The sequence below is a fragment of the Abramis brama genome, assembly GCF_963993115.1.
Source record: "Abramis brama genome assembly, chromosome: 25".
In the NCBI taxonomy this organism is placed as follows: Eukaryota; Metazoa; Chordata; class Actinopteri; order Cypriniformes; family Leuciscidae; genus Abramis; species Abramis brama.
In genome coordinates, this window is record NC_139987.1 from 21,442,197 (window position 1) to 21,469,037 (window position 26,841).

At 37.5% G+C, this 26,841-nt stretch overlaps 1 protein-coding gene across 1 annotated transcript in view; it reads left to right on the plus strand.

Moving 5' to 3' along the window:
* Positions 1-26,841, plus strand: part of kirrel3a (kirre like nephrin family adhesion molecule 3a) — a 151,571-nt gene that overhangs the window by 83,742 nt on the left and 40,988 nt on the right. The window contains exons 2-3 of the mRNA XM_084105582.1: positions 16,746-16,895; positions 23,394-23,543. Of these exons, the coding sequence (XP_083961708.1) occupies positions 16,746-16,895; positions 23,394-23,543 (300 nt within the window). The remainder of the gene's footprint in view (positions 1-16,745; positions 16,896-23,393; positions 23,544-26,841) is intronic.

Genomic DNA, 26,841 nt, shown 5'->3' on the forward strand with positions numbered 1-26,841 from the left:
CTGAATTTAAAGAACTCAAACATTGCAGTGTTGCATTAAATTGTGTATGCTCAAAGTCTAGTTTGGCTGTTGCTTAAGGGGTTCGGCTGAGGAAAAAGGGGTTTGGAACCCCCTGCCCTACCTGATAATCACACTTTCCAGTATAAATACCTCAAACATCTCTTTCACAATATAGCGCTCAGGTAAAAGCATGCTGTTCCAGCCAGGTGTTGATAGGCACAGTGCCATTAGTCATGATAAGGTCAGGCTGTCAGTTCAAGACTACACTGTAATCTTCCCCGACTCGACCTTTAGACCGCAGATTAGCTCCATTAGTTCTGCTGGAGTGACGTAGTGGCGAGCAAACTGTTGGTCCGGTAATTCACGCGATCCTGAGCTTAAGTAGAATTCCTCCTCTGGGCAGCAGCACTTCACAGAGCTGAAGTAATTCAGTGCGACTCGCCCTTCCTAAGTGGCAGGCCGGCAGGTGGGGACGTCAGACACGTCGCAACGTGAATCACATGCTACAACGGGCGCATGGGTTCCCGGGGAAAAAACATGCACCTGATTCAGAGTTCATACATATCGAATACGAACACAGCCCAGCATGATGAGTTGAGGCTGCCCTGCACCTTTCTGTTTTCCCCAGAGCCGCACAACGGTGCCAAGCCATGTGCTAATGCAATATGAGGGCCGAGATGTCACACAGTGAGTAATTGCGGACATAAAGGTGCTTTGAGAAATTGCTTGTCAGAGGATTTGGTGTTTTATTAGGAGTAGGTGCCGTGCCATACAGGAGACGTATACTGGAAATGCTCAAGTTTCCACGGCTGCTTAGAGGTGAGGCAGTTCTTCAGAGTTTGTGGTCCCAGGTTCCCACAGTAATTAGCCATGTTGGTGCTCGGGCTGCCCTGCCTGTTCGGGACTGGGGCCCAAACACTGGCGCTAATGAGAATGTAAGATTCTGTCTCTTTTATTTTTTTCCGTTGGATTGGCTTTACGGCAATGTTAAAACTGCAATTATCGCTTGTCATCTCAGTGTGTGACAATTGCCAGCCTCGGCTCTGCAAGCAAAAGTCTGACAAATTCCTTTAGGATTCTAACACGTCCTCGCCTCACCTCGCCCGCCCCCTCTTCATAATTTAAGGACAATTATCAACTATGTAAAGAATAAATCAGCGTTCCAGGCCGTGTGTTAAATTCGTTCTCAGTGTGTGTGCTTATGTATGTGTGGATGTGTCCTTGCGGCTGCTTTAGAGTTCTGTGAGTGAATGTGGAGCCAATGGTGAAGGGAGCCGTAGCCCGTGAAGCTCTTTGAGTGTCAGGCAGCAAGATTATTGCCCTGGGCAGCCCGTGGGGCAGAGGGGGTGGCTGAATCAGGCAGGAGTGCAGGAAGCCTTGAGTTTACATTCAGCCGTGCCCTCACCGTACACAAGAGCATTTGGAGCTCCCTGAGATGCCACTGCAGCCAAACAAAACCACCGGGCTGGTTCTTAGCATTGCCGGTAAGACTACATATACTGTCTATACTGCCGGTATAAATACATAAACCTCCTAGAGAAAAAAAAAAAAAAAACTGTACATGAAAATAAAGATGCAATAAATGTCACAAACACATAATCATTAACTCCTTAAGCGGAACGACTCATTTGCCTAGCGGTTTGCTGTGTGATTTGCATATGAGAACGCTTTGCAAATTACCATAATGTTTCAAATTACAATTTTTAATTTAGACCCTGGTCTAATTTTGTACTCTTTGATGTTCAGATTCACCTGTTTTGATCTTATCTGTCAGAAGAGCAGTCAAATTTGGAATTCAGTGTTCAACCCTCGACAGAAGCTGGTTACCAGTGAAGCCTGGATATCTGGCACTTTTCCATAAATAGACCTACAAAAAAATGTGTATATCACATTATGAAATAAATGTTTTTATCCAAAACACGTTGGCAATAATTATTGGCACCCTTTTATTCAATACTTTTTGCAACCTCCTATCCAAGATAACAGCTCTGAGTTTGTATGGTGGCCCAGTAGTGCACAACACAACGAAATTTAAAAAGCAAACATATGTTCACAACACAACGAAATTAATCCACAACACAACGGAAATGAGCCACAACACAACAGAAAATGTAAAACACAGCAAAATAAAGCCGCAACACAATGAAAATGCTCCCGACCACTAGAGGGCTCTCGGAGCGTGATAAAGTTAGTTTTCCATGCCACTGTTCTAAAGAGTCAGCAGTATAAAAAATATATCAACACCACGATTAGTTTTAACAGTATGTAGCTAACCAAAGTTGTAAATCAACATTTATTAATTCAAAATCACCTACGTGGATTATAGCTGCATGTTTATACTCTAGAATGCTCTGACGCGCTACCACAGATTCCTAAGGGAACGTCTGCCAATTCCTCCAAGTTGTTAAAACGTATAATTTATATTAATTAAAATTACTTTTAACATTCAAACAGACATGTTCAAAATCCAAAGCTTGGTTGTATTGGTAGTAGACTGGCTTACTACAGGTGACTTTTGTCCAATACCTCCCTTCATGTATTTACAGTAAACAATTATTTTTTCGGAAATTTCTGTAATCGTTTTTTTTTTCTTTTATCATGTTTCAAAGGTTGTAATTCCTATTAACCAGACTGACTTACAATGGGTGAAATTGTGACAATAGCTCCCTGTATGCACAGTACATAATTTGTTTTTTATAAAAACATTAGGCCTACTGTAATTCACCTAAAGGTTTTTTTTTTCCATGACCCAAAGCTTGTGGTAGGTCCAGTGACCAGACTGACTTATTACTGGTGAAATTGTGCCAGTACCTTCCTGTAATTCTGCAATTCACCAAATGGTTTTCAAAAGATTTCTAGCAGAGGCCATCAGGTTTTGATTTTTTATCTGTTGGTATTTACTAGAATCCATGGTACCATATATCTGAACAAGATGACCTCTAGCTAAAAAATAGGCCCACAACATAAAGATCCAGCAGTATATTTAACCGAGGGCAGGGGTACTTTTATCCCTGTTTGCATTAAACCCATCTGGTGGGTTTGCTGCCAAAAAGCTCTTTCTTTAGTTTCATCTGACCACAGAACCAGGTCCCTTTTGAAGTTCCAGTCATGTCTGACAACTGAATATGCTGGAGTTTATTTTTGGATGAGCGAGGAGGATTTTTCTTGAAACTCTCCCAAACAACATAATGATGGTGATTTTTTTTAAGGCTTTCTGACCCCAAGACTCAACTAATCTCTGCAATTCTCTATCTATAGAAAGTCTTTGGCCACTCTCGTCTTTCCTCCTCGCTGTGCATCAAGACAATAGACACACGTCCTCTTCCAGGCAGACTCGTAACATCTTTAGTTGATTGGAACTTCTTAATTATTGCCCTGATGATGAAAATGGGAATTTTTAATGCTTTAGCTATTTTCCTACAGCCACTTTCTATTTTGTGAAGCTCAACAATTTTTTTGCTGCACATCAGAACTATATTCTTACTCCAAAAGAGTTTTCTCCCCCACTTTCAATTATTTTACTTCAGTGAAAGGTTAGATTTTTTTTTTTTTTTTTTTAATGAAAGATCAAAAGCATAAACAATCCAGATTTATTTTTACAGCCATCTTTGATCATATTTACCAGGGGTGCCAATAATTCTGTAGGTACCCCAACTGTAGGTAGTAAATCCGAGGAGGTCCAATTAAATTTCATATGGGCAGTTTAATCTTTAAAATATTTGATAATTTTTCCTTATAAAAATGTCAGTGACAGGACTGAATGGTTGAGTTGGAGGAATGTAGTCTATATAATTTGTATAAATTTTTTTAAAATTGAATAAGAAAATTGATTATTTACTTGTCTTTCCACCATTCTTAAAAAATGATGTACAGATTCAAGGAATGTAGTGTTTAATGCAATGTTTAATGTGGCACACAGTTAAATATGTTTTTGATAATGATGGTATGATTTTAATTAAATTATTGTAAGATTTAATTCATTCGACACTAGAAGTCAAACAATTCAAATCCTCTGAGGTGAGACAGGCAGAAATCACCATTTTAAGGGGGACATTTGATGTGAGTAAAACTATCTGCATTTAAAATGTAACGTATTCATGGAAAGTGCCTTTGTCCTTTAGAACAGTATTTGACATTCATATATGTGGACCGTTTCTCAGCATGACTGGGCTTTAGATTGGTCTTTAAAAGGAGTTTTCAAGAGAAGGGAATTAGGCAGCTTGACAGAATTGATCATCTTCACAACACAACCTAATCTGGTTCTCCAAACAAGATATCATCTCCCCTAAGAAATAACAACTTCTCTGTCACTCCAGATTGTCAATCCATAGTGAAAACACTTTTATTTTTCTCAGAAGGGTGTGTGTGTGTGCATGTCGTTGATCAGTCTGGTTTTCTGTATTGATGGACTCTTTTTGAAGTCTTTCCGTATAACTTACATTGGTGCACATCAAATATTTAAAACATGTTAATTGACCTCTTGAGGCATGTTTAATTCAACAAACAACAAACAAACCCTTTACTGAACTATAGTAACTGATTATTGTGAACTTTCAGTAGAAATCAGTCTTCCTCTCAACAAGGCCACGATCAACCTGAGCCAGGCAAAAAGATCTGAAAGCAGGTTTGGCTTTATTATTCTTTGTGTCTTTTCGTGTTTCAAGGTTGCACTGAGAGTTTGTAATTGCTTTGAAGTATAGGTTAGTTAAGAAAAAAGCTTCTTCAGCAATCATACAGACTCATAATGAAGATCAATAAATACTGTGAAGATTTATGTTTATTTCATTGGGCAAATCCAAGTCATGCAATGCACAGAGCAGTGATTTCTGCGGTATTGAATTTCGTGGCAGAAAGATTCAGACCATGTCCATCTTTTGAAGAGCAGAGAGGTCTGGGTGGAATTGGAGGCCTTCTGATTTCTCTTGGCTAACAGCTTGGTTTTGAATTTGTGAGTTTTGAAGACTCAGTTGAGAAATCAATCCAGGAATCAAAGTGATTCATGTTCCACTTCTGTCGTGCACAATGTCTTTTGCTTAGAGTGGTGATGGCCAGACCCGCCAAACCTATTTTCTGATATGGGAGAGCTCTCGATCCTCGAAAGCAAGTGCAATTTTGCACAGCATTTTCCAAAACTACTCCCAATCTTTCAAGGCAGTCTTTAGCGGAACAAGTCACAGCCTTATTTTTGTTGGTGGGCCTGTGGAGGATAGATCAGCTGTGTGAAAGCTGAAAGTAATGCTTTATGATGCTTCCATATTTTTTTATATAAATTGTTTGGTTTGTTTATATTTTCCAGTACAGGATTAGAACACACACACACACACACACACACACACACACACACACACACACACATACACACACACACACACATATCAATGTCAAATTATTATTTTTATTTTTTTTTGAAAGCATTAATGACCACTTTGTGGTAAGATTTTTTTTAAAGAAAGAAATTAATACTTTTATTCAAGATGCACTCAATCAAAAACATTTATAATACTACAAAGTTTTTTATTTCAAATAAATTCAGTTCTTTTGAACTTTGTTCATCAAAGAACCCTAAAAAAATTGATCACGCTTTCCACAAAATTATTAAGCAGCAAACCTGTTTTCAAAATTGATAATGCATTTTTACATTTTTGAGTAATAATTGATCATAACTGAGCACAAAATCAGCATATTAGAATGATTTCTGAAAGATCATGTGACTCTGAAGATTGGAGTAATGATAATGAAAATTCAGCTTTGCAGTCACAGGAATAAATCTCGATCAAATGAATGCAGCCTTTTGTGAGCATAAGAGACTTCTTTCAAAAATTACAAACCAAACCATCGACCGTTTTATAAAATCAGAATAATCCTCAATAATGACGAGCCATTTTAACAGCTCACGTTTTTTGTGGACCGTGAAGAAAGTCGTTTGTAATAATTCCATTGCACACTAGATTAATCAGCCACCTGTTTCTATATCTCAGGTAGCTGCTTGCTTTTCTCATCTCACACTGATGTTAGGCATGGGAATGTTCGAAGAATAACAATAAAGCAATCTTGTTTTCTTCGGCTTTTGACCAATTTCACCATACCATTGGAGGCTTATGACACGCAATTTCTAAACACAGCTGAAGCACTGTGGTAAAGTAGTCCTTTGACAACAAGACAACAGAGCTGATTGCCTCTTGCACAAAAGGCTCTTCCATTTCTCCCTCTCTTTCTCTCTGTCTTTCTCTCTGGAGGTGGTAAGGATGCTAGAGGGCCGTTTTTTTAATGAGCTGTAGCATCAGCAGCACTCAGGCATAAATTGCTGACACTGTTTACTGCAGGCGTTTTGCTCCTCTCAGCTGACCCTTTAGCTTCCATAGCCACAGTTAAATAAAGCTGCTTCTGCTCTTCCACAGGTAAGATATTCAGACAGATCCTAAATCCACCTAATAAAATCCTAATTATTTCACGGATCCGATTCATTCAGGATGAACATAAAAGGCAAGTGGCAATCAAGATTGACCCTATTTACTTTCATAGTAAATGTCCCTTGTCTTATTGTCCGCAATTCATCAGCAATCATTAGTCTCTCTCTCTCTGTAACGTCACATGATCCATCAGAAATCATTCTAGTATGCTGTATATATAATATATAATATATATTTTTCTATTATCTTGTATTTTAAATATTAATGTATTATTCAGTGTATAATAATAATTAATAGCTAATAAATAATAAATATCCCTGCTCTTATTGTACACAAATTATCAGTGCTAGTTATTCTAAAAACGTAATAATATTATTATATTTAATGATCCAAAAAAAGTATTTTCTTTTTTTTTTTTGCAAAGTGGTTTAGTAGATCACGTGCTGCTAGCATCCTGTGTGCTATTTCGCTTCTACAGGGCAGACAATTCAGACTTCTTGAAATGATACCCTGGACAGTAATACAATAAACTCAATCAATCTTATATGTTGATCTTGCCATCTTGATCCTGTCATCTTGCTCTGACTCACATTCTCACTTGGTTTCTTTTTCTCTGACAGCTTTCAATGCCCTGCCTGCATGCTGTTTTTCTCTCCCTTTGTTACGCTCAGAATTGACGTCTTCTGGGAGTGATATTTAAATCTGTGTCCAGGAAATGGAACCACAGGAATCCAATAACAAAATTCATTTGTCTAGATTTGACTTGGGGTGCTTTGCCCACTGCGAAGGGATGCGCCAAACCTCTGAATGTAATGATTGGATTTATTTATCTATTTGTGGCTCTCATTAGAGGTGTCCATGGTTCCCAGAGCCCCTGCTGTGGATATTGGTCTGCTTTCATGATGCACAACTACTGGGTCTCATAAACAAAAGACACGTTGGATAGAGATGGTGAGGTGTATTTATCGTTTAGCATCTGTTAAGCCCTGTTTACACCAGGAACGATAACTATAATGATAATATGTACTAGTACTTAGTAGTAATAATACTAGTATGTTCCTTGGGGTTCACTTATAATGTTATATATATATATATATATATATATATATATATATATATATATATATATATATATATATATGAAAGAAAGAAAAACATTCAACCTTCATTCTAATCCTGTGCCTAAAAATTATCAGTTTTTAAGGGATTGACCTCTTTAAGGCTTGTCAGTAAACGGCAACTGTTATGATTGGCTAACGTCATTGCATAGAAAAAGGTATCAATGCCCACTCGCTATTGCACATGCATAAGTGTTTTGAAAACATTATCCAAGTATCATTTTATCATTTACAGACAAAGCATCATGAAATCATTTACTTGTCGTTTGTGATGTAGCTATCAGATCCAATACATTCGGCTGCTTTATCTGTTAACAAAAGTTATTTAGCAAACTCTCCATTACAAAACAATCTGCAGTCAAATGCTCTGAACAAACATATACTCCCCAGAAGCCCTTAGTTTCAGTAGTCATGTCAAAGCAATAACTAAATCAGCATACTATCATCTGAAAAATATTGCAAGAATTAGATGCTTTGTTTCCAGACAAGACTTAGAGAAACTTGTTCATGCTTTCATCACCAGCAGGGTGGATTATTGTAATGGACTCCTCACTGGCCTTCCCAAAAAGACCATAAGACAGTTTCAGCTCATACAGAACGCTGCTGCCAGGATTCTGAGCAGAACCAGAAAATATGAACATATCACACCAGTCCTCAGGTCTTTACACTGGCTCCCAGTTAAATTTAGGATTGATTTTAAAGTATTATTACTGGTATATAAATCATTCAATGGCCTAGGACCTCAATACATTGCAGATATGCTCACTGAATATAAACCCAACAGATCACTCAGATCATTAGGATCATATCAGCTAGAAATACCAAGGGTTCACTCTAAGCATGGTGAGTCCGCTTTTAGCTATTATGCCAGCCACAGCTGGAACCAGCTTCCAGAAGAGATCAGATGTGCTCCTACAGTAGTCACTTTCAAATCCAGACTCAAAACACTTCTGTTTAGCTGTGCATTTAATGAATGAGCACTGTGCTACTGTTCGTCCGACTGTTTGTACTGTACTCTATTTCATTTTATTTTTCTAAACTGTTTTAATTATTCTTATTTCTTTTTATTATTTTAATTTATTCTATGTAAAGCACTTTGAATTGCCATTGTGTATGAAATGTGCTATATAAATAAACTTGCCTTGCCTTGCCTTGCCAGAAGCGATCCATGACGCCATTAAACATAAACCATCCACTTGTTCTAGATGCTGGTATCCTTCTGAAGTCTCTTCAGAAATTAGCAAATGAGCTGTTTAACCCTCTGGGGTCTAAGGTGTTTTTGGGGTCCTTGAGATGTTTTGACATGCCCTGACATTTGTGTTTTTTTCAGTTGCTTATAAACATATTAATGGCAAAGGTGTCATTATGCTCTATTTAGCACAAACATGGCTACCATAATATGTGAGCAACATGTATGTACGTGTTTGTATTTTTGAGAGAATAATGTTTATGCATGGTTGTTGAAAAAACTAAAAATTAAAGTTCCTGAAAGGCCACAAAACACATACTAAATATGTGTCCACAAGACTTTTGACGAATGGATGTTGTCGCCTAGAGTTTTTGCTTAAAAATGATCTGAAAATCATCCTGCCTAATCATTCACATAAAATAATACATTGATTAAAATTTTGTAAGACACTTTTTGTTTGGAAAGGCAATATGCGTGGGGCCGTGAATGATCATGAATAATGCTGTGATTCACACCTGAGAAGACAATGACCCGCATAATGAGCTGCATAATGAGCCTTTCAGGTGTGTCACTACATTTACATTTATTAATTTAGCAGACGCTTTTATCCAGAGAATGAGAACAAATGAGAGGGTAACACAAGAAAGAATGCGAGGACAAAATAAAAAAATAAAATGAATAAATTTTATATATATATATATACATACATACATACATATATATATATATATATATATAGGGGAGAACAAGTATTTGATACACTGCCGATTTTGCAGGTTTTCCCACTTACAAAGCATGTAGAAGTCTGTAATTTTTATCATAGGTACTCTTCAACTGTGAGTGACAGAATCTAAAACAAAAATCCAGAAAATCACATTGTATGATTTTTAATTAATTTGTATTTTATTGCATGACATAAGTATTTGATACATCAGCAAAGCAGAACTTAATATTTGGTACAGAAACCTTTGTTTGCAATTACAGAGATCATATGTTTCCTGTAGTTCTTGACCAGGTTTGCACACACTGCAGCAGGGATTTTGGCCCACTCCTCCACACAGACCTTCTCCAGATCCTTCAGGTTTCGGGGCTGTCGCTGAGCAATACGGACTTTCAGCTCCCTCCAAAGATTTTCTATTGGGTTCAGGTCTGAAGACTGGCTAGGCCTCTCCAGGACCTTGAGATGCTTCTTACGGAGCCACTCCTTAGTTGCCCTGGCTGTGTGTTTCGGGTCGTTGTCATGTTGAAAGACCCAGCCACAACCCATCTTCAATGCTCTTACTGAGGGAAGGAGGTTGTTGGCCAAGATCTCACGATACATGGCCCCATCCATCCTCCCCTCAATACGGTGCAGTCGTCCTGTACCCTTTGCAGAAAAGCATCCCCAAAGAATGATGTTTCCACCTCCATGCTCTACAGTTGGGATGGTGTTCTTGGGGTTGTACTCATCCTTCTTCTTCCTCCAAACACGGCGAGTGGAGTTTAGACCAAAAAGCTCTATTTTTGTCTCATCAGACCACATGACCTTCTCCTATTCCTCCTCTGGATCATCCAGATGGTCATTGGCAAACTTCAGACGGGCCTGGACATGCACTGGCTTGAGCAGGGGGACCTTGCGTGCACTGCAGGATTTTAATCCATGACGGCGTAGTGTTACTAATGGTTTTCTTTGAGACTGTGGTCCCAGCTCTCTTCAGGTCATTGACCAGGTCCTGCCGTGTAGTTCTGGGCTGATCCCTCACCTTCCTCATGATCATTGATACCCTATGAGGTGAGATCTTGCATGGTGCCCCAGACCGAGGGAGATTGACCGTCAACTTGAACTTCTTCCATTTTCTAATAATTGCGTCAACAGTTGTTGCCTTCTCACCAAGCTGCTTGCCTATTGTCCTGTAGCCCATGCCAGCCTTGTGCAGGTCTACAATTTTATCCCTGATGTCCTTACACAACTCTCTGGTCTTGGCCATTGTGGAGAGGTTGGAGTCTGTTTGATTGAGTGTGTGGACAGATGTCTTTTATACAAGTAAAAAGTTCAAACAGGTGCAGTTAATACAGTTAATGAGTGGAGAACAGGAGGGCTTCTTAACCCTCTGGGGTCTAAGGTGTTTTTGGGGTCCTTGAGATGTTCTGACATGCCCTGACATTTTTGCTTTTTTCAGTTGCTTATAAACATATTAATGGCAAAGGTGTAAATTCACTCTATATAGCACAAACAGGGCTACCATCATATGTGAGCACCATGCATGTACATGTTTGTATTTTTGAGAGAATAATGTTTATGCATGGTTATTGAAAAAACTAAAAACTAAAGTTTCTGAAATAAGGCCATAAAACACATTCTAAATATGTGTCAATAAGACTTTTGACTAATGGATGTCATCGCCTAGTGTTTTTTCTTCAAAATTATGTGAAAATCATCCTGCCTAATCATTCACAGAACACAATGCATTGATTTAAATTTTGCAAAACACTTTCTGTCTGGAAAGGCAATATGCGGAGTGGGCGTCAACGATCATGCATATTTAGTGGTTCGCACCTGGAGACAATGGGGCCCACATACTTAATGAGCCATTCATTCAGGTGTGTCACAAGAAAGAATGCAAGAGCAATAGTTGGAAGCATCTCGTGTTTTTTTTATTTTTCCACAAATTGTGCTTGCAAATTGGCCTATAATATCAAAAGGAAAACATGTCTAGTAATTGTGCAGTTAATTCTCATACTGTATTTTAAGTTTTGGAATATTTATCCTCTCCCCAAATTTGTCACTAATAAAACACAATAAAAAATGATTTTAAAGAAAAGGCTTATATTTACCTTTTATTAGTTTGTTTACATCTACCTTGTATTTTTTTATTTTATTAAAAAGGTTACAATTACAACAACAATTCAAGTGTAATCTTTCTTTGTAAAAACTAAAGTATACATTTTATCATACATATTTCAAAGTTAAGGATTCATTACTTGAATATAGCCTAAGCTACATTGGAATAAACACTATAACATATTATTTGATTATTTTTGACAAAACATACTATATTTAACATATGAGCAAAAATTGGCAAACAAAAGCTTATTTGAGGTGGCAGATATTTTACAGTAAAAATGTATAATCTATCCAAAACTAATCAATGAAATGTTGTCTTTCATATGTCTGTAACATAGTAACTTTCGTTTTTATTATAAGAAATATAAATGTTAATTTGCAGTTTAATATGTTGCTTATACAAATACATTTTATTTCAACATAGTTCACTCGATTTTTACTCAGTAGCCTATAGCAATACAGTTTGCTAAAAGCGAAACATTCACAGACAGAAACGATTCAAATTTAAACCGTCTTTTGCCAGTTGTGGTAAACAGCGGCATCTCTGCCGTTCATTCATTCATTCATGCACAGATACGCGCCGCACTTGAGAATGAAAAAAAAACTTACTACATTATTCCATAGCCTCGGATCTGTTGCTCCTCGTACTTCTGAGGTAAATTTTCCATTATAGTATTATTCCTCACAGCGCTGCGAGACCGTGTAAACAAGTACAATGATCTGATGTGTTTTCTCGAGCTGATGTGGGCGTTCACAGTTTGCAGGATTGCCTCAGACATTTGCGTTTGAATAGCGCGCGCTCTCCGTGGGCGGAGTCACATTACATCTGAATGAGCTCTAATTAGCTCGACTGGAATCGCTCTCTTTTAATGCAGATTTCACAAGATGAGAATATTTGTTTTTTATATAAATTACTTCATTTAAAAGAAGAGAATTCAAGCTTCATGCCTGTGTGTCTGTATGTCTGTTTGACTGAGTATTCGCTGAGTTACAGTTCATTTTCGGACGCGTTTCAGAATGGACTACACGGACAGAGAGAAAGCAGAACTCACTTCGTGTTTATTTTTCTTTATTTGGCAAAAAGCACAACACTTTGTTTTTATTGTGAGTATACACAAAAATAATACACATTTAACAGGATCGATTGATGTATAACACAAGCATATTAGATAAAAAATAATATTTTATTTTATTTATTTGTTTTCACTGATAAGGAAAAAAACGAGCCTATCGCGCCGGCGCGATAGCCGACCTCAGGGGGTTAAAGAAAAACTAACAGGTCTGTGAGAGCCGGAATTCTTACTGGTTGTTAGGTGATCAAATACTTATGTCATGCAATAAAATGCAAATTAATTATTTAAAAATCATACAATGTGATTTTTAAATCCGTCTCTCACAGTTGAATAGTACCTATGATAAAAATTACAGACCTGTACATGCTTTGTAAGTAAGAAAACCTGCAAAATCGGCAGTGTATCAAATACTTGTTCTCCCCACTATATATATATAGTGTACAACACTTATATGTAAGATCAAAATCAACAGAGTATTTTGAGTCTCTTTTGCACTGATAAGAATAAAAGCGAGCTCGTCGCGCCGACACGACAGCCGACCCCAGAGGGTTAAACAGGACATGTCAAAGAAAAAGTTCCTTTACGCTTCCATTTACTCGTCCATTTGTCCTCTTGATCGGCAGACTAAAGCACGTGTCAGAAACATTATGCGCATCTGCATCTAGTGTAGACCGAATCAGTGATTATAATGGGTTCTATTTGCTTTTAACGCGACGCAATGCTCGCATCTCGTTTAGGAAAATGTCAGTGATGATGTAAACTATTCAATTCAATTCACATTTTTTTGTATAGCACTTTTCACAATACACATCGTTTTAAAGCAGCTTTACAGAAAATGCATGACTCCACATTACAATTTAGAGTGATCTGTCACTCTATTAATCAATGTCTTTCTCTGTAGGCAGTCATATGCAAATATATTTGCCTGTGTGATGTCACTAATCCCACAATATCCAAACCAGTTTTTTTGTTTATAATGAGGAGGACATTTTAAGCTATGTATCTTGCAGGATGTTTTTATACTACAAAGATCTCTTAAATGCCAAAAGATCAAGGCAAATTTTATTTCTCATGTCATGACCCCTTTAAATGCCCGAGCTCTTTAAAAAAGGATGGATTCTGATTTCTGTCAATGTTTTCATCACTCATCAGCTGGAAATTTCTTTTGTAAAAGTGATTCCAATTATATTGTTTTTCTTTGCCGTTAACGGTATAGTTGTGGTGTGGACTCTGCTATTCTTTTACATTTAGAACGATTGTTAAAACTATATCTTTATCGTTATGGTTATCGCCCTTGCTGTGAACAGGCCTTTAGAAGAAGATCATGTGGGTCTTTAATGTACATAAAATGCCCTTAGATTCGGCCAGTCAAAAGTGCACTTACATTAAGGTCATGCATTAAGTTGCAAAAGCACTGTATCACTTGTTCTGCATTCGTTCAAAGTGTCTGCAGATGACTTTTGACATGCATGTAGACTCAACTTTCCTGTTAACTGTGTGATTAGTCGGAGTCCAACACAAAAGCTCTGAAGGCAGTGCTGTTCATTAGTTGTCATTGTCTTTACACTGCATGTGGGAAAGTCTGGGCAACATCTTTGTAAAGCGTTCACATATTCAGCAAGATCAGAGGTGAGAAGCTGTTCTAAACGCTGCCACTTTTGGAAGTTCTTTCAGATGCATAATATTTACATTTCCACTCTTCTCTAACGTAAACTTTTAATGAAATTTGCAGGTTTTTGTAAACCTTGAATATTTTTATTACTTCATTGCTGGGGGGCTGTCTGTGACATTTCATCATCGTGCACTGTCAGTTTCATAAGTGTTTAAAATGTCAAGGGAACTCAGAAACATTGAATAGTGTGGGTATCATGGGCTATGCTCTTCTCTGGACTCTTGCCCCATCGTTCTTTGAATTAATAGTTAATAGTAAATAGTAAAAAACAGTATTAATAGTAAAAAACGCAATCATTATTGTCTCTTTATATTTTTGTCATCATTTAACGGTATGATTTTCCTAGTGTGGAACATAAAAGGAGATTTTTAGCTGAATGTTTACAGCGTTCTTTTCAATACAATGAATAGGGTGGACACAACCTCTAAAACTGTCAAAATAGCACCATAAAAACAGTTCTCATCTCTTTCGTACTTACTCAAACTTGATCTGTTGTCATGTGCCATATTTGAATAAACACAAATGAGATTTGACAGTTGAGGTTTAGGGAAATAAGTTCTGATGATGATCATATGGGTCAAGAACACCATGAAGGTGAAGGCCCTGTTTACACCAGTGCGTTTTCGTTTTAAAACGCTTAACTTTTGCTACGGCTACGGCTACGCCTGTCGTCTACACTACTTTCGAAAGCTGGGTCAGATTTGCACTGAATAAAATGGTTAAGCAACGAGAACGTTTTGGCCAGACGGCGGAAAAGCGGCTTGTTAAGTCTTTCGAAAGTTCTCAACTAGAATACAACAAGCATATTGGTTTTACTCACGAACTATAGTGAGTATTGTATGTGAAAATCTTCACTAAAATGACAAAATATAAAATAACAGCAAGTATTTTTTTTTATTTCACAGATAAGGGCAGTTACACTACCGTTCAAAAGTTTGGGGTCGTTAAGATTATTTGATGTTTCTGAAATGAGTCTCTTATTCTCAGCACTGCTGCATATGTGTTCAAAAATACAGCAAAAACAGTAATATTGTTAAATATTGGTTTTATTTAGTTTTTTATTTTAATATATAAAAAGAAATGTATAAATGTTTTTACTGTCACGTTCATATGTAAATTTCGTGAGTTTATTTTGTCCATTAGATTGAAAGATCTGATAAATTATATACATTTACCCACCCGATAGACCCTCCCCTTGAAGAAATCAGGACTTGTGATCCGATCGACCAAAACTCATCTTAATACCAGGTGTAAACAAGGCTTAGTTTCTCACCTGTGTCTATTTGTATTGCTCACAATTAATATTAGGTAAAACCTCAGAAGCAAAGGTGCTATTTAAATGACAAACAACTGAAAACTTCATTATTAAAGTGCAAAGATCCTGTGGGCTGTGCTATGAACACCTTTCATCATCTTCAACATGTTTCAACAAACAAAATAAGTTTAATGCTAACAGAACTATGATCATGTGTGATAATTGGTGTTAACTTTAAACAGCAAAATTAGGCCGCAGCATACAGAGAGAACAATAAGCTTGGCATCTCGGCTGTGTTACAGTGCTGTCCCGCAGAAATCCTGCCACATCAGTGGAAGGCCAAGCGTTATTCATGAAAGATGCACCTCGCAGAGCTGCACTTTATTGAATTTAAGACAAAAATCGACCAAAGTGGTCTCGGGAGACACACAAGGCTCCTCCGTTTCTCTGATGTGTCAACTGTTTTCACATTAAAAGACCAAAAAAGGTGAGGGAAAGAGACTTGAAAGGGCAAGATGGTTTTTTTTTTCAGAGAATCTTCTGTGAATATATTCTCAGAGAAATACAAATTCGCTTTCTATTGACGCTGTTATACGCTTTCCAGAATGGCAAAAAATAACTCAGTCTGTCTCTCTCTCTGCAATTTAATGAGAAAGGTAACACGTACTTTTCACCTCCCGTATTGAAGACTGCTTTCCTTCAGGGCACTTTTTCATTTGTAGCTCATTCTATCAGACTTCAAGGTGAACAGCCGTCTGTGAGCGTCCGTTCCAGAGCACCACTGAGCCTGTCATCCGGCACTGGCGGAGTTTGACGTCAGGGAAGTTATTTTGCCTGCTAAGAGTTTCTAAGAGTGAGAGCGGAGTTTGCGAGCTGATTTATGGTGCAGACGATGCAGTCTTGTGGATCTCAGCAGTGTCATGTTCAGCTTTACTAACTGTGAGGCACCTACTCATGCTTCTGTGTGTCAGTGCACTTTATTAAGGATTCCAGTGACATAAAGTTGAAATTTATAGATTTACTCTTCAAAGTAAGTTTTGGGGGGTTGGAGTAGATTTACTAGAGCCATAATAATGATCCTCAAGTAAAAGGCTGTTTTTTGTAAATCCTCTGGCAGGGGCAGTGAGCTCTGACAAATTGTATTTGATGATTTATAATTGTGACCTCCCTTGCTCATTCTATCTCTCTTTCCTCTCTGTTTTAGGAAGCTGTGTTGTGTTTATCCAGCAGCCCCATGACCTGGTGGTAGTAGCCGGGCAACCCGTGACCCTGCCGTGCTCCATCACTGGATATCATGGCATGGTGCTGTGGGTCAAAGACGGTCTCGCTCTAGGGGTCAACCGAGACCTGTCAGGTAAGAGATTTTGCTGCGGTCTGTTTTGTAGCCTAACCTGCAGTGAAATAACTCTACCTCTCATGGCTTATTTCTTTATTTATCATTTGCCACTGTAGATGGTCATCCACATGTGTGCAATTGGTTGATTACATAATTGCAGTTAATTTAGGATTTAATATAATAACTTAATTACAATTTAAAATATATAAAGTAGCCTGCAATCAATGGCTATAAAGTCTTGACTTAAAGTCCCCATGAAATCAAAATAGAAGTTTTTTGGCTTTTAGAATTAATATGTTAGCCTTACTGTTATCTATAAACTAGTGTGCTCCAAAAAAATGTCAAAATTTGCATTTAGAAGACATAAGCATTCAACAATCTCTCACTTCCGCCAATATGGATCAGTGATTTTGATGACATCACTCTGCACTTCAGCTTCTCATCAGATTTTCTGTCCAGTCAAATGCTCTCTAGAGCATCTCGTCCCCTACATTATAAATTGACGCTGAAGCTGCTGCTAAATTTGGTCACTTGTTCACACATTTACTATTTTCTACATGGTGAATGGCACTATTGTGCACTATATAGAGGATGGGGAATGATTCAGATAATATGCTTTCCAATGGGGCGAATGAAGTCTAGTCGGGGGCACACACAGTCTGCTCCGGTCCAGAGACACGATACACAGAGCGGATCATATGCGCAGACCAGAAAACGTATCAGACCCATTTGAATTCTGCACATATATTGTAAAGCTATATGGAGGAGATTAGGAGGAAACTGCTGCTTTACCGAGCTCAACGGCTCTGGCCAAGCTGTGATATAAACTAAACGCTATTGGTTATTTAAAAAAGGGGAGCAGTGGTTCAGTAAGTCCCGCCCCGTCTTCCTGTTTCAGTGGAAATTACTTCAACACATCGAATAATGCTCCGTGTTTCAAGGCACTTCAGTGGGCTTTTAAAGTCTTATCAATTATACACTACAATCTTTTTTGATCTCATGCTCTCTCATTGTAGGGGAAAAACTTGACTTTCAAATTTTCCAAGAGATGACTCAAGCCATTTAGAGCTTGATATGAAAGCAATATCTGTTAAGGAGGAAGAAACATTTTTGTAAATGTTCAAAAGCTTGGGGTCTGTAGAATGTGTGTGTGTGTGTGTGTGTGTGTGTGTTTGTGTGATGAATTTTTTTTTTTCCCAGACTGATAAATAGAAAGTTCAAAAGAACAGCCATTATTTGAACACACACACACACACACACACACACACACACACACACACACACGCATATATATATATATATATATCTACTGTCACTTTTGATCAACTTAATGGATCCTTGCTAAATAAAAGTATTAATTGCTTTTTAAAAAAAATCCTACCGACCCCAAACTTTTTTTAGTCAATATTGACTAAACATATTTTTTAATTTGAAATATATATTTATCTCAATATTAATATATTAAAACAGGGTTTCCGCGGGGCATTAAAAAGCATTAAAAGTCCTTAAATGGATTTTGCGATATTTAAGGCCTTAAATGGCATTAAAAAGCATTAAATTGTAATCCTACAGGCATTAAATTTTGTTATGGTTTTGAAGAAAATGTTATATTATCAATTTATTTGAATATAGTCTTCATAATTAATAATTTGTATTTGCTGTCGCAAAATATGTTAGTGTGATTAAAAACACGTGGAAACAGTTTGGTGATTGCCTCCGGCCGAAGCAAAGTTGCGGAGGTGGAGCGAGTAATTTTGGACAGCAGGATCAACAGGAATAAAACTAGACGAGAAAACTGGGAAAGTGCATGGAAGACAAACAATTTAGAACATGGTTGGTGGTCAAATTAAAGAATGATTTTGCAGCGTTTGTAAAAAGGTATTAAATTGTGTAGCTACAATGGGAATCAACGCCGTAAAATCTCATGCAGTCTGACAGCCACAGATCGACGGTAAAAGGCAGACAGCAGTTATCTAAGTTATGTGTAGTAACTTTCTCTCATCAGCTTGACATCCGCTGTTGAAGCTCACTTTGCGTTTTTTTAACACGTTAACGCATGAGATTATTTTTGTCCAGTTTAACGCTGTTTTTAAACGCGCTGCCTGTGAATGTCTTGTCTATGTGACACACACACAGAGAGAGAAAGACGCGCGCCAGATCGTGCGCACAGACTGCGCACCAGAAAACGGTCCTCTTTCGCGCTTGAACGAACAATAAAACACAATTTTGCCAAAATGTCTGTTTTGGGAGTATCCTCATAAAATAAGAGCAGTCTTAAATTAGTGAAATAAAGTATTTAATGAACGCAAAGAGTTGTGAGAGAATGAGTGTTAGATCCGTGTTTCTGTCAGCAGCTGCTCTTAAAGGGACAGCAGCCAATAAAGCTTACTGTCAGTAAAGTTAATCACAGAACAAAGGCACCAGAGAAAATTACTCACTGCTATTGACTAAAGAACTCTTGTAGCTTTAATAAGCATTAGTCTATATTTAATCTATAATGTATGCTGTGCAGACTGTTTGATAACTTCATTCAGTCATTTTTTGTATGTTAGACAGGAAGGCCAAAGGTAAATATGACATTTATTATAGGTTTATGTGAGGATTGTTTAAGTTCACTTAAATTAAAAGTTGTCATATTTTTTTTAAGCCTAATGTTAAAAAATTGATATAGCTTTCAATTACACTGTAATGTTGGATGGCTATAATTAATGTTTAAAATTAGGGGGGAGAAATCATTTTTATCCAGATATCAATAGCTGTATTAGTATCAGTAAAACTGGTCTTTATGTTGTCTCTACATTCATTTGTAGATTAACTGTGAAATGATTACATTATAAAATATATAACTAATATAAACCTAAACAAATGTAAGTGTTTTTAATTGTGGAAAAAATGTGCGATTAATCAAGTTAATATATATATATATATATATATATATATATATATATATATATATATATATATATATATATATATATATATATAATATCCATGGTTAGTCATGGGTTGTGTATGGCATTAAAAATGAAAAAAATGGCATTAAAAAGGCATTGAAAAGGCATTAAATTTAAATTGAAGATCCCTGCAGAAACCCTGTAAAACCAGTACTTTTTTATCAACAGCATTGTTGTACTTTGTACATACACATTATGTACATTATATTTTATAATAAAACTGTAATCTTTGCTCTGCTTTGCAGTGTAAGTTTTGCAGACTGAAACCTGAAGTCAAGACATTTGCTGAGCAAAACAGTCATGTGTCTCTGCTGGATCAGTCTGTATCATTACAGAGAAGCTGAATATCTCAGAATTTTTTTTGTCTAGTCTTTTCTTCAGTTAGGCACTATAATACACTATAGCACTATAATAGGCACTATAATACAAGGACAACAGCCCATTCTGTCAGGTTGTGAATGCTTCCCCTGACATTACCAAGAAGCTTCCCCCATTAACTTTTTCTTGTTTTTTTGTGAAGATTTCCCTGTTTGTTTCAGAAAGTTCCTGTCAGAATTACTGTCAGACTGAGCAAAGCAAAGCAACAATCGAGAATTAATTGCATTTCTATCATTAATTAAGGCAAACACTTCATCATCCGCAGAACCCCAGAGAGACGTGCCGCAAGTGCAGCTGTTTTACATTCGCACGCTTTACAAATGAATTTGTTTTGAACGGATTGAAATGTTCTCAAAACTTCTCCCTTATGCAAGGACAAACTTTCGGCTTAGGTTTGCAAAATCAGATCGGGTTGCTTTGTAAATCATAAACAAATCAGATATGATTACCGGACTCGCTTTCTTCAGTGCGCCACATTTACTTTTGCAATGAACTGCCAGATTAAAAACAAAATGCCAAACAAACTTTGGTCTAATTCAAAATTCATTGCACATTCGTCCCTAAAGCTTTAATTTGCTGAATGTCACTTCCAAATTTGCTTCAACTCACTTGAAGTTGAACTTGGTAGCTCTTTGAAATATTTATTGGCTAGCGAAGCATAATTCATAGATTTATTCTCATATCTAACTCAAAGTACAGCGATCAGATCCCGTTTAGCTAACGTTACACATAATTGCTGGATCAAGGGGTCATTATCGCTAACAATAGTTGCTGATTGCGTTCATGTACACACTTCAAGAAACGAGCAATTGATATCTGAAAATTGAGCCTTTAGCTGCGGTCTCATTTAGCCCTCTCGTGATGTGTGATTTTAAACTATATACTTTACCAAGAAAGGATCTCCATTTCGGACATGGGTTTCTCCAGAAGTTAGTAATTTTTAGCCATGGCTCCAGGCAGCGTTTAGTCATGGACAGAGCTCTTTAATTGATCCTCTCAGGGCTTTTCTTTCCTTTCCACTGCGTCTGTCTTTCTCCGAGCTTTTATTAGTGTCCAGGGACTCCTGGATATCATTGTACCGTGGTATAATCGAGTACAGAGCTGTGGTACTTAACCATCAGTGGCAACCGGACAAAGTCTCTCTTCAAAGTGGATACGAAAACATCACTCACTAAAGTGTAAAATGAACTAAAATGAACTAGAGCCCCAACATGAATGGATATCAGTGTTCAGAGCAGCTCTAAATCTGCTGATTGTTTCAAACGTGAAGCAATTCGTGGATTTTACAAGTTGTTTTCGGGTTTTCATAAAATCTGTCTTATGTTTTATCACCTGCAGTTTCACACTGATGAAATGACACATCCTGCGATCAGTATGACATAGATATCTATATCTTTTCAGGGCGAGTGTCCTCAAAGCTTGAGAAGTTACAGATTTTGTGTCAGAGAGACTGAAGCTAACATAACGCTTGATTAGGATGCCTCTCCGTGTATCTTTCCCCCTTCAGCTTTCGCGTATGCTCGCTCCAAGCTTTGATCTGCCTGCTTTCAGCCAAGTTTCAAGCGTGCTTCCATCTATTGGAGTGTCAGTGAGATGCCCACATTGTGATAAATCCATGTCCCAGCTCTCTATCACAGCTGCTATTGATCCAACATGAAGCCGAATCCATTTCGGTGGGATTCATTACCTTTAATAGGGTCATTTCACATTGTTTCTTCTAATTGACAGCCATTGTCTGAAGCCATCCAGTCAAGCATATTGGGGAATTCATCAGAGCTTTATTGAGGCGCCTGTATGCCTCAATAATCCCTAATGAAAACAGCTCTTAAATAAAAGGCAAAAGAAGATCCAGTGGCAGGAAACCTGAAGGCAGTAATGACACTATCGATTCCTAATACAGGCTTATTACCAGATAGCACAGGACAACCAAACAGTCTTTAATATAAAGGATCACCAGGGTTTCAGAGACACGCCATGATAACTGTTTACAAGATCATGTTCGGATTTAAACGTGCTCGGGGCTGCGATCTGTTTGCTGATATGAGGAGATTAACTAAAAATGAGACATCTGTCTTGAGTAGATTATCATGTAGCAATTTTGTTGTTCCAGTTTCTCCAAGCTACAAAGGCACCATTCATCATTTATTGAAGATGCCACATTCTACACTTTTGTTGCATTTTTTTTTTTTTTACCCGGAAGGCCACGTATACGTTTTTTAGCTTTACATCATCAGAAAAGTTGCATAAGATATATATAATATATAATTATTATTTCTGCAGTTTTTAATAAATATCGTGAAAATACACATTTCTGCAAATTACATACATTTTCTTTTCATGACTGAGTTGTAATACACACTACCATTGTTTGAAAGAAGTCTCTTATGCTAATCAAGGCTGCATTTATTTGATCGAAAATACAGTAAAATATTATAGCGATTTAAAATAACTGTTTTCTATTTTGGTATATTTAAATTTTTTATTTATTCCTGTGATGGCAAAGCTGAATTTTCTGCATCATTACTCCAGTCTTCAGTGTCACATGATCCTTCAGAAATAATTCTAATATGCTGATTTGCTGCTCAAGAAACATTTCTTATCAATTTTGAAAACAGGTGTGCTGCTTACTATTTTTTTGTGGAAACCTTGATCATCAGGATTCTTTGATGAAAGGAAAGCATTAAAAGAACAGCATTAATTAGAAAAAAAAAAATTGGTAACATTTCTAAATGTATTTTGATCAATTTAATGCATCCTTGCTGAATAAAAGTATTAATTTATAAAAAAAACAAAAAAAACACCCTAGATGTCAACTTTTACTAAATGGTTTTGTGTAGCAATTTGATCTGTGAACACTCTATGTCAGAAGTCAAGGTGTTATGTGTTCATGTTGCAAAATTTAATTCAATCATACCACAGAGTGTATTTTTGTAATGTTTTTCTTTTCATGACTGAAGTAAACATGACTGGATATCATTCAAGGCCAACTCAGAATGAGTCCCGTCCCGTGCAGTAAACTATTGGTCTTTTTGCATGATTCTAATATTTTACCCATTCCTGCAACTTTCATATAATTTAACAATATTAGCACAAAGAGTAAAACGCTACAAAATTCAAACTGGATATTTCACATTGCTTTTTATGTTTGATTGTTTAATGTTAAACCTAATATCTTGTGTTTCAGGTTATCCACGCTATGATGTGATTGGGGACCACAGCAAAGGAGAATATCACCTACTGATCCAGAGGACGGAATTGATCGATGACGGCAGCTTTGAGTGTCAAGCCATCCAGGCTGCTAGCAGATCTCGACCTGCTCGGCTCACTGTTCTGGGTCAGTGTCACCTACCAGAACCTTCCAAAAAAGAGATGGATAGAAAGACGGACGGACGGACGGACGGACGGACAGATAGATAGATAGATAGATAGATAGATAGATAGATAGATAGATAGATAGATAGATAGAATGTTAAATTACAAGCAAGTTAGGTGGTTCACTCTTTGGTTCTCTTTTCTAATTGGACCATTTTTTTTGTATGAGTGAGGATAGATGGATTGATGGATGAACCGATGGACAATCAGACAAATCGATACATACTTTAACTAGAATACCACTCGAGCAGTAAAAGAGTAAAGAAAGCGAGGCACTGAGAAGGAGAAAGCATGAAAAAGTACCGCCTCTGCAATACTATGAATGTAGACAAGAACAAAGTCAATCTCCGAGTCAGATAAATGTGTGATATTCTGAAATCAGGGCTAATCAGCTTTAATAAGACACATTAGATATGTTTGCGATCAATAGAGGCCCTGACACAAATGCATTGCGTCAGCTTAGCTCCCGGGCAGCCTGGCTCGGCCTGATTATCATTATCGATTTCTTTCCTTCCTTTGTTAAAACTATGATATATTCCAGAGGAATAAGTTCATTACGCCGGCCTCGAAGTAACAGCTTTTTAAACCAGTAATCTGAGTCTAGACGCTTAAAGCCGAGCGACGATGCCGGCAATTCTAGGTCCATTAAAATGATTAATTATAGATGAGAGGCCGCTCATTTGTTTTTATTTTTTGCTGGTCCTGTGGCAGCAGAGACAAATCATCATGCTCCCCAGGGCAGAGCCATTAGCCTGACATGTAATCCCACACAAACTGGCTTACTTCTGAAAAGTTGCATACAAAACCGCAAGCGGCTCCTGAGCGAGGTAATGAACCTCATGTAGGGACTCCGTCATCGTCAATCCCCTGTCACTTCCCTCCCGGGGGGGACGACGGCGCATGACCACAATCAGACGTGGCGTTTCTTTCGTTCACTCTCTCTATCTCCCTCCTGACAGATGAGATTCAGAGTGGTCTTTGTAACATGATTGGATCCCTCGCCTGTGAAGCCTCAAACCTGTCTTTGTCACTTACCGAGAAAAAATGTCTGTGGAGTCTTTTTCCCGACTTTGAAGCACTGTGTTTGGGCATAAGTCCAGGGCTCCATTGCAATGCATTAATATGGCTGGGTCTCAAATCATGCTGCGCCAGTGAGTATCGGCCCCTAAATGGGTGTGTGTGTGTGTGTGTGTGTGTGTGTGTGTATGTATACAGGGCTTGATATTGTGCTTGAACTGGTTTTTCAAAGTTACTAGCCACTCAGCATTTTTACTGGCCACAATTTTGATCAATCAAATCAATACCATGGGGAAAAACTTCCAGATATTTTTTATATTATCTCATAATTTGCCGGCAGGTATATTAGGCTGCTGTCACTTTAAGACCTGACGCACGGATCCATTATACTGTTACACATGCGTTTTCTTTCTCATCTGTTTACATTCACTTACAACATAACTGACTGTGCTCACGTGAATACTTGTCATTATTTTGTGTGTATATGACTGTTCAAGCGCAAAAAGCAGAGGAAAAAACCCCCTCATTAATAGTGAGAAGCAGCTTTATGTGCACGCACTTTGGATGTCTGCAGGAACGAGTAAAATTCTGTGCAATATGTGCAATCCCGAAATGAAAGCCCTGTAACACAAACAATATTCATCCGGAGCAAATTATGTGTCAGTTTTGTGTCAGTTCGCTGTCGGAGAGATGAGAGTGCGATAAAGCGCACCTATATACTGCGGGAAATGAGTATTGGAAAGCATTTCAGATATTTCAGTATCGATATGTATCGAAAAATCTATATTTTTGACAACACTACATTGCACTTAGTTTATTGTATATAGGCTATTATATAAAATTTAACCTGCCAAAGTGGCTAGTACTAGTGACTAGTATATATATATATATATATATATATATATATATATATATATATATATATATATTCACACTTTCTTTTATTTTCTTCCAAGGGGCACTGCTTCGCAATAAGGCTCTCGAACAATCAGTCTCTGTTTCGGACATGTGCTTTTGCAATTACGCCAGCACACACTCGGCAGCGGGAGGGCGGCTGACCTGTCGGAGTGACATTTGAACTTTGAGTATCCGTAGGAGAGTTGTGGGGTAACCCAGTTTGCTTTGTGGTGGCCAGGCTACTGAATAAGACATGAGATGGGGTTGGTACACATTGCTGAAGAAGGACCCCTGAGGCTAATTAGATCCAAGGAATTCCCCTAAAGCCAAGCCCAGGAGCTGGAGAGAGAGCGAGAGCCGCGGCGCAGCAACTCAGTGAACCATGGAGAGAAACCCGAGCCACTTCCAAAGGTCACTATTGTTTAAAAAGAGCCACTGCAGTGTTTCTGTAAGCTCTCAGCATTTGTTCTGCTCATTGTCTTCAGAGTTAAAGAGGCTTGTGCAATTTGGCTGCTTTCAGACTTAATTAGAGGCTTTCTTTGCTTCTTGACGCGATTGAATGCGAATGAAAACAGGCAATGTGGAACAAAAGTACAGTTCATTCAATGTGTCAAGCTCTCTTAAAGTCGATTTACTTTTCCTAGTCTTATTAGAAACAATTAATTGGTTATTTCAAAGTTTGAAAATAACTTCTTGTGTCTATGAGGGGTCCACAAGTAGCGGTCCGCGGTCCGGACCCTGGCTTGGTTCCAACCAGACCACGAAACATAATTACACGGTAGCAACATTTTATCGTTTCTACAGTTTAAAAGAATAGTGTGTCAAAACAGCGGAGCTGTTCACACCACAAGCACTCGGTCGTTTATAGTAATGATCTTTTTGCCGCTAAATCTTCAGTAAGTAAGAATTAAAAACTTTTTATTCAGCAAGGATGCATTAAATTGATCAAAAATGAAAGTAAAAACTTTTATTATGTTACAAAAGATAGCAAATAAATGCTTTACAAAAGAAGTTACAAAAGATAAATGCAAATAAATGCTTTTCTTTTGAATTTTCTATTTATCAAAGAAACTTGAAACAAATGTATCACAAGTTCTACAAAAAAGCAGCACATATGTTTTCAACATTGATAATAATAAGAAATGTTTCTTGAGCAGCAAATCAGCATATAATGATTTCTGAAGGATCATGTGACAGACTGAAGTAATGGCTGCTGAATATGCAGCTTTGGCATCGCATAAATAAATTAAATTTAAAATATATTATTACACTTATATTTTAATATTATATATATTTTGAAAATTGATTCATATTTCTAAATATAACTGTATTTTTACTGTATTCAA